This window comes from Oryctolagus cuniculus, chromosome 5 (genome assembly GCF_964237555.1).
Source record: "Oryctolagus cuniculus chromosome 5, mOryCun1.1, whole genome shotgun sequence".
Classification (NCBI taxonomy): Eukaryota; Metazoa; Chordata; class Mammalia; order Lagomorpha; family Leporidae; genus Oryctolagus; species Oryctolagus cuniculus.
Window position 1 is genome coordinate 140,811,774 of NC_091436.1, and position 9,694 is coordinate 140,821,467.

The 9,694-nt window shown below is 37.9% G+C and overlaps 1 protein-coding gene across 1 annotated transcript; it reads left to right on the top strand.

Moving 5' to 3' along the window:
* Nucleotides 1-3,627: 3,627 nt before the first annotated feature.
* LOC100341871 (olfactory receptor 12D2-like) lies at nucleotides 3,628-4,593 on the top strand. Its single transcript, XM_002714373.3, has one exon. It carries the CDS (start codon nucleotides 3,628-3,630, stop codon nucleotides 4,591-4,593), a length of 966 nt encoding a protein of 321 aa, XP_002714419.2.
* The last annotated feature ends 5,101 nt before the right edge of the window (nucleotides 4,594-9,694 follow it).

Sequence of the window (9,694 nt, forward strand, 5' to 3'; positions counted from 1 at the left end):
TTTTTTCAACATTTATGATCACTGGGAATATAAAACTGAAAATCTTTCATGCCTGTGATTCTAATCGCTCAATCCAGGTAAGATTAGAAAACAAAAGACGGACTGGGAATTTGCTCATATTGTCTACCAGCTAGTGAGTGATCTACGTGAATTTCCAGGAGTTAGAGCTGGTGTCCCTATAATATGATGGGTTCCTCCTGTGTCCATGCAGCATGTACACACTTTACTGCCTATATTAATTTTGCCATATTACATCTACATTTAATGTACCTGCTTCTCTAGATATTCTACAAAGCAATTCTGTCATCTCTAAATAATGAAACTACAGTGAAAGAAATAACAATACTCCAGGTTTATTGCTAATTTTCCTTAAAATACAAGAAGCTTTTGGCATAATTATGTTTTCTGGGTCAGAAAACCAAAACTGAAATTACATAACATTTGTATTTTAAAGAGAAGTGTGAATTTTTAAGGACACAGAATATACATGGCTATCAAAGAAAGATACTGTAAATTATATAAAGCAGTTCTTCACCAAAATGTAATAAATGTAGACACTTTTTCAAAATTTCTTTCAATTACAAAGCATAGAAAGAGCTTTTTAGAAGTTCTTCATAGTTCATTAATTTTTTACTCAAGTTACACCAAATTATTTTTCACATATCTTTGCTTCTTCCCTCCCAATATGCAGGAGTTGAGACACTATCCCTATAAATGAAAGAGAAATAGAAAACTTCTTTACCTAATTGTGTCTGTTTTATCAGTGTACCCAAAGCCAAGTAATTTGTAAATAATGGAAAAAATAATAATTCAAAAAGATTTCCTTAAACTGATATCAGAAAAATATTAAAGGTAGCTATAACTTAGGAATCTTATACTTCCTCAAGACTTTTAACATTGTTGAAAAAAGCACTGTTGTTTCAGTTCTCAGTTCTCAAATGAATTTTAAAGAATTTATTTCCCTAAGAAAAAAACAGAACTCTTACATGAAGGGAGAAAGGACAAGAAGAGAAAATGCATTTTTCAAATCAGAACAGTTGAAAATTTATGGTGACTTTGGAGATAGCCAATATAAATAGACAGAATTATGAGGTTATGAAGAATAACATAACCGCCCTCATCACATTAATGGAGGAATCAGAAAAGGAGAAGGATGTCACTCAAGATAGACTTCTTGTTTCACATCTCAAGAGTCAGCTTACTTGAGAGAATATAAAACCAAGACTTAAGCAAAGAGATCATATGACAAGATGGTATTTTGCTTTTTTTAAAGATTTATATACTTATTTATTTGAAAAGCAAAGTTAGAGAGATAGTTCTACTGTCTCCTAATTCATTCTCTGGTTGGTCACAATGGCCAGGATTGGGCCAAGACAAAGCCAGAATCTTCCTATGGGTCTCACATAAGGAAGGCAGGGGCCCAAGACTTGGGCCATCTTCTGCTGCTTTCCCAGGCAATTAGCAGGGAACTGGATGAGAAGTGGAGCAGCCAGGACTCAAACCAGTGTCCATACAGAATGCCGGTATCACAGGCAGAGGCACTTCTTGCTGCACTACAGTGTCGGCCCAAGGTGACATTTTAGAGTAATTGATGCCATAGATCTTTTGAGAAGAGGTCAGTATTGTGGAAAGAAGGGAGGAATGACTGAGTCCACTACAGGAAGAACTTTTCTTACCCACAGATTCAGGACCTGGGAAAGGAGGAAGCGTCTCAGGTTAGCTGGAGAACAGAAGCACAACAAGAGTGACATTTATTGTAAAGTTATTTTGGATTCCAATGTGATCATGTTCCTTACTCCATTGTGGTTCTAGGACTTTCAAGGGATGTGGATCAGTAAGAGAACATTTTAGCCCTATTTGCGTTAAATAAGATAAGAAACGGCAATTATTGCACTTCAGTTCTACTAGTTATCACTAAATGCAGCAATTATTAGTTATTATTACTTATGCATTAATTTACATGTTTGTCCTCTTTAACGACTCTATGGTTGTAATCAGTAACATCTCTGCCTGTTTTTCTTAAGCTAAAATCCTTAAGCTAAAATCTCACTAGTAAAGAGATATCAGCCTGGTGGAGATCATAATGAATGACCCTCTGTGAGTGCTGACTTAGGAAGATGAAAGGGAAGTGGTGTTTTGATGCAGATATTCACAGCCAGAGAATATGGCCAACTCATAAACTTCAGAGAGAAAAATAAATGTTAATAATAATGTAATTTTTAAGATTTATTTTATGTGTCTGTTGGCCATTTGGATTTCCTGTTTTGAAAAATGTCTATTGAGGTCCTTGGCCCATCTCTTAAGTGGGTTGTTTGTTTTGATGTTGTGGAGTTTCTTGATTTCTTTGTAGATTCTGGTTAACTGTTGCATAGTTCGCAGATATTTTTTTCCATTCTGTTGGTTGCCTCTTCACTTTCCTGACTGTTTCTTTTGAAGTACAGAAACTTCTCAACTGATGCAATCCCAAATGTTAATTTTTGCTTTGACTTCCTGTGCTTCCGGGGTCTTTTCCAAGAAGTATTTGCCGGTACCTAATCTTGCAGGGTTTCTCCAATGTTCTCTAATAATTTGATGGTGTCAGGTCATAGATTTAAGTCTTTAATCCATGTTGAGTGAATTTTTGTGTAAGGTGAAAGGTAGGGGTCTTGCTTCATGGTTCTGCATGTGGAAATCCAGTTTTCCCAGCACCATTTATTGAATAGATTGTCCTTACTCCAGGGATTGGTTTTGGATCCTTGATCAAATATGAGTTGGCTGTAGTTGTTTGGATTGATTTCTGGTGTTTCAATTCTGTTCCATTGGTCTAGCCATCTGTTTCTGTACCAGTACCATGCTGTTTTGATAACAACTGCCCTGTAGTATGTCCTGAAATCTGGTATTGAGATGCCTCCGACTTTGTTTTTGTTGTACAAGATTGCTTTAGCTATTAGAGGTCTCTTGTGCCTCCATATGAATTTCAGCATCATTTATTTCAAATCTGAGAAGAATGTCTTTGGTATTTTGATTGGTATTGCACTGAATCTATAAATTGCTTTGAGCATGGAAGATTTTTCCATTTTTCGGTATCCTCTTCTATTTCTTTCTTTAAGGTAAAAAAAAGATTTATTTTATTTATTTGAAAGGCAGACTTACAGAGAGAGGTAGAGACACACAGAGAGATCTTCCATCCACTGGTTCACTCCCAAAATGGACACAATGGTCAGAGCTGGAACAATCCAAATCCAGGAGCTAGGAGCTATTTCTGGGTCTCTCATGTGGGTGCAGGGGCCCAAGGACTTGTGCCATCTTACACTCCATTCCCAGACCGTTAGCAGAACTGGATTGGAAGAGGAGCAGCTGGGACATAAACCAGCACCCATATGGGATGTTGGCACTACTACAGGCCAGGACGTTAACCTGCTGTGTCACAGTGCCTGCCCCCAGTGTTAATAAATTTTAAACACTTAGTTGAGTCTTGGTCCACAATAGACAAGTAACTTTAGTATTTAACAGTATAATCACCAAGATAATGTACAGTTCCTAGATGAAATCATGTGAAACAATGTTCTTCCTAAAAACATTTTTTAATGAGAAAACAGTCTCAATAAGAATCATGGTCAAATACCACCTTTTGTTTTCTTTTCAGTGATGCTGAATCAAACCTCAGTCAGTGAATTTCTCCTCCTGGGAGTAACAGACATCCAGGAATTGCAACCTTTTCTGTTTGTGGTTTTCCTCGCCATCTACTTTGCCAATGTGGCTGGGAATGGCGCCATCCTTACAGTTGTCATCTCTGATCCAAGACTCCACTCACCTATGTATTTCTTCCTGGGAAACTTGTCTTGTCTAGATATCTGCTACTCCACAGTGACTCTGCCAAAGATGCTGGAGAACTTCCTCTCCACACAGAAAACCATTTCTTTCTTGGGATGCATGAGCCAGCTCCATTTCTTCCACTTCCTAGGTAGCACAGAGGCCATGTTGCTGGCCGTGATGGCCTTTGACCGCTTTGTGGCTATCTGCAGACCTCTCCACTACACTCTCATCATGAGTCGTCAGCTCTGCACACAGATGGCTATCACAATCTGGACCATTGGCTTTTTCCATGCCCTACTGCACTCCATTATGACCTCTCGTTTGGACTTCTGTGCTTCTAACCAGATCCACCACTTCTTCTGTGATATTAAGCCATTGCTGAAGCTGGCCTGTGGGAACACTGAGCTCAACCAGTGGCTGCTCAATACTGTCACAGGGACCATTGCCATGGGCCCCTTCTTTCTGACACTTCTCTCTTATTGCTACATTATTATCTATTTGTTCTTCAAGACTGGTTCTTGCAGGATGCTTCATAAAACTCTGTCCACTTGTGCCTCCCACTTCATGGTAGTTATTCTTCTCTATGCTCCTGTTCTCTTCACCTACACGAGACCTGCCTCAGGGAGCTCCATGGACCAGGACTGGATCATTGCCATCATGTACACTGTAGTTACTCCTGTACTAAATCCAATCATCTATACTTTGAGAAACAAGGATGTGAAGAATGCCTTAAGCAGGGCAATCAGAAAGAGACTCCGACTTGAAGGAATAGAGAAAACTCTTCCGAGGCACAAATAAATAGGCAACTGGAAAGATGAGATGTGAAATTATAACCACTTCTCAAATGTTAGAATATTACAACAATGAAGGAACTATATATGGGAAATCCTATCTAGCATATTCCTAAGAAATATAAGGATATTTGAACAGTTAGGATATTTGCAATATTGATTTCTTTTTGCAATATCAGTTAATTAAATGTATTTGTTATATGTTCTAATATGTTTTTCTTACATTTGGGTCTAGAAATATGGCTAATTTGTCCAAGTATAGAGAAATGGATTGTATATAAGCTGTGTATCTCTATGATCCCTCTAGGTTAATATATTTTAGTGTGATCAATATAATTTTTATGCTTCTATATTTTAAGGATTTTAATTTTAAAACTGTGCTTACTCATTTGGAAAAATAAATGCCAACTTACATTTGAATTAGAGGTATTTTAAAGGGCATGTCATGATTTCTTTTTGTTTGATTGTTTTTATTATTATTTTAATAGATAATGATTCAAAATCTAAAATTCATTGAATTAACAAGCCTTTCACTTACATCTCTATCCCCAACCACCAATTTCCCTTCATGAGCAAACAATAGCAGCATTTGTTTGCCTTTGCAAAGATCCTTTAGGAATATAGAGGCAAATATAGATGTTTACTTTTAAAAATAATGAAGTAAAAAAAAAATGAAGTAAAATTCACTATTCACAATAGCCAAAATATGCAATCAACCTGGTGTTCCTTAATGGATGAATGTGTACAGAAAATGAGAATTGGAATACTGTTCAGCCATGAAAACCAATGAGATCCTGATATTTTTAACAAAGTGGAAGGAACTAGCAGAAATTACATTTAGTGAGATAAGCCAGACTCAGAGAGACAAAAATATATTGTTATTTCAGCAAACCAACATGAAGAACTAAGATTATCTTGCAGGTCTTTCACTATAAGTATTTACCTTCTTTATTCCATTTTTTAAAGATTTAGTTATTTACTTGAAAGTCAGAGTTACACAGAGAGAGGAGAGGCAAAGAGAGAGACAAAGGCCTTCCATCTGCTGGTTCATTCCCCAGTTGGCTACAATGGCAGGAGCTGCGCTGATCCAAAACCAAGAGCTGGGAGCTTCTTCCGGGTCTCCCACATGGGTGCAGGGATCCAAGGTCTTGGGCCATCTTGTACTGCTTTCCCAGGCCATAGCAGAAAGCTGGATCAGAAAAGGAGCAACAGGGATTTGAACTGGCACCCATATGGGATGCTGGCACTACAGGTGGTGGCTTTACCCTCTATGCCACAGCACTGGCCCTCCTTATTCCATTTTAATCTGCATGCTAAATATCACATTGTGAACATGGAATGGTGGCAATCATTTCTCCCACATCCCTGCTTGCAGTCACTCTTTCACTCTTCATGGACAACTAATATTGCTATTGGTTATCTATTCTGATTTTTGCTTCAATGTGTAATCATACACATACCATTTGTGCAAATTTATTTACAAATTTATAGAGATAAAATGTTAGCTCTAAGGATATAGGTATAATTCTGACAGATATTATTGGATTTTCCTTCACAGAGGTTATCATAATTTTTACTTTCACTTGGCATGTAAAAGTGTTTAGAATTTATACTATACTGAATATAAACAGTGGAAAAATTTCACTTTCTAGATGCTTCACTGAAGATAATCGACTTTTGCAATTTTGTGATTGAACAAATAACACCTAAAGACACCTCTGTATCATGGAAATCTGAATCAGTTTTCTACTCTATCAAATTTTTTTTAGAATATTTGAAGCCCAAAAAAGAGGGAAACTGAAAGAAGGAGATAAGATCAAGGCAATTCTAAGAGACTTTTCCTGCAACCTGAAATAATACCCCTATCTGAGCATAAGAGACACACCCTTCCACTTAGTGCACCTACTCTTACTCACACAAAAAAGTTTTACTACTTTAGTGAATAAAATCTCTGCAAATGTTATATTTATCAAAATAATGCAGGAATGAATTTTAAGTAGAGGTAATGAACCCAAAGGGACCAGCTCTATCATCAAGGAGAAAGAAATTAATAGGGATTCTCCTGAAAAACCAGTGACCTAGAACAGATCAACTGGAATGTTTCATCTCTATAATAGTATACAAAAAATGCAGAAATAAGGGGAAAAAGGAATGTATTTTTAACTAAACAAGTTGGTAATTTTATTTTCTCATTTCACAATCCAAATTAAAATTGCCTTCTTGTCCAGGAATGCAAATAAGTAATTAAGTTGAATGACAGTATAGAAACACTAATTAAGACAAATAACATGGTTCACCTGAGGAGCTCTGTCACCTGTATCTCTAGAGATTTTTCAGGTATCAATGACGAAACTGTCAATTAAAAAAAGAGGGACCATTGAATGTGGAATCAGTTATTAAAAAACCTCAAGAATACCTTCTTATTTCTTTAAAATTTCATTTTCACTTCAGCTTTTGGTCATGGAAAACAACACCTTCCACAATGTATTCTAATTTTTGTTTTGTTTTTCTGTTTCTATCCTTATTTTGACAGACTATAATGCAGCACAATATGATGTGATATAGAAGAAATATGAAAAACTCATCAAATTTTGTTTTTCTTACCTGGCAAAAAAAAAAACACATGCTAAATGTGACCAATGAATTGCTGAGGTATTGTTAGAACTAAATCATTGCTTGGCTGGCGCCGCAGCTCACTAGGCTAATCCTCAGCCTGTGGCGCCAGCACCCTGGTTTCGAGTCCCAGTTGGGGTGCCGGATTCTGTCCCAGTGGCTCCTCTTCCAGTCCAGCTCTCTGCTGTGGCCCTGGAGTGCAGTGGAGGATGGTCCAAGTGCTTGGGCCCTGCACCCTCATGGGAGACCAGAAGGAAGCACCTGGCTCCTGGCTTCAGATCAGCGTGGCCACTTGGGGGGTAAACCAACAGCAAAGGAAAACCTTTCTCTCTGTCTCTCTCTCTCTCACTGTCTAACTCTGCATGTCAAAAAAAAAAAGAACTAAATCATTGCTGAGGTATTACGGGAACTAAACAGATGTGACAGATCATGTTTGTTAGTTTTTAAGTAACTAAAAGAGGCTACAGGACCTGAAAGGATATCAACATTTATAAAAATATAGAACTAGAAAGAGACAACATTATGAAAGTTGTTTTGAACTGGTATTTTGACTATTCAAAATCTTTGCGCTCACTTTTGCAAACCCCACTATTTGGTTCTGACCAACCCAATCTCCCTTAATCCTACCATTTCAGCTTTGCTGAAGAGGGATTGCATGTTTGAAGAAGGCACAATGCACCCTGGACAGTCTGACTAGCATTTCTGCTGGTCAAATTTATTACATAATTCAATCTGTGTGATGTCTATGAAGTACAAAGAAAAACATAGCTTTCTGCTTGTCTACTACTGCTTAACATACTAGTACCACAAAGCTTAGTGACTGGGGCCACAGGAGTGCCTTCTGGGTTTCCCATGCAGGTGCAGGGGCCCAAGGACTGGGGCCATCTTCTACTGCTTTTCCAGGCCATATCAGAGAGCTGAATCAGGAGTGGGGCAGCCAGGACTCAAACCAGCACCCATATGGGAAGCCAGCACTGCAGGTGGCAGCTTTACCCACTACACCACAGCACCAGCCCCCCTCATATTTCTTTCTATTGCACTATAGTTCTGGGTGAGATTTCCAATAGTATGCTGATTAAGAGTTGTGAAAATGCAATAGCTAAGACCTGGAATCAACCTAAATGCCCATCAACAGTAGACTGGATAAAGAAATGATGGGACATGTACTCTATAGAATACTATACAGCAGTAAAAAACAATGAAATCCGGTCATTTGCAACAAAATGGAGGAATCTGGAAAACATCATGCTGAGTGAAATAAGCCAGTCCCAAAGGGACAAATATCATATGTCCTCCCTGATCAGTGACAACTCACTGAGCAACAAAAAGGCAACTGTTGATGTGAAATGGACACTATGAGAAACAGTGACTTGATCAGCCCTTGTCCTGACTTGATGAACAATTTAATACATTATCCCTTTTAGTATTTTTTTTTGTTCTACTTAATACTATTGGTAAAACTCTGTAATTAACACACAATTATTTTTAGGTGTTGAAATTAAACTGAAAAGTTATCTCTGTTAAATATAAGAGTGGGAATAAGGGAGGAAGGAGATCTACAGTTTGGGACATGCTCAATCGGACTGGCCTCAAATGGTAGAGTTAGAAATGTGCCAGGGGATTCCAATACAATCCCATCATGGTGGCATGTACCAATGCCATCTCACTAGTCCAAGTGATCAGTTTCAGTTCACAATTTAACATAATGATAGGACTAAGAGTCAAAGGGATCACATAAACAAGACTAGTGTCTGCAAATACCAACTGATAGAATTAAAAAGAGAGAACGATGCAACATGGGAAGCGGGATACATAGCAAAGTCATAGAATTGCAGATGTCCCAAATAGCACTCTGGCCTCAGAATCAGCCCTTAAGGCATTCGGATATGGCTGAAGAGCCCATGAGAAATTTTAGGCATGGAAAGACAAGACACCCTGGGAAAAAAAGACCTAAATGAAAGATCTCTGTGAGATCCCAGTGGATAGTTCAGGCCATCAAAGAAGGAGGTACCTCTCTCTGAAGGGAGGAGAGAACTTCCACTTTGACTGTGACCTTGTCTAAATAAGATCAGAGTCAGAAAACTCAAAAGGCCTCCATAGCCTTGGTAACTCATGACTAGAGCCTAGGGTGATTACTGACGCCATAAACAGGAATGTCAATTTGTTGAGTCAACAACAGGAGTCACTGTGTACTTACTCCTCATTGGGATCTCTGTCCTTAATGTGTTGTTCAATGTAAATTAATGCTATAACTAGTACTCAAACAGTGTTTTACACTTTATGTTCCTATGTGAGTGCAAATTGTGGAAATCTTTACTTAATATATGCTAAATTGATCTACAAAGAGAATTGAAAATGAATCTTGATGTGAATGGAATGGGAGAGAGAGTGGGAGATGGGAGGGGTGCAGGTGGGAGGGAAGTTATGGGGGCGAAAAAAGCCATTGTAATCCATAAGCTGTACTTTGAAAATTTATATTTATTAAATAAAAGTTA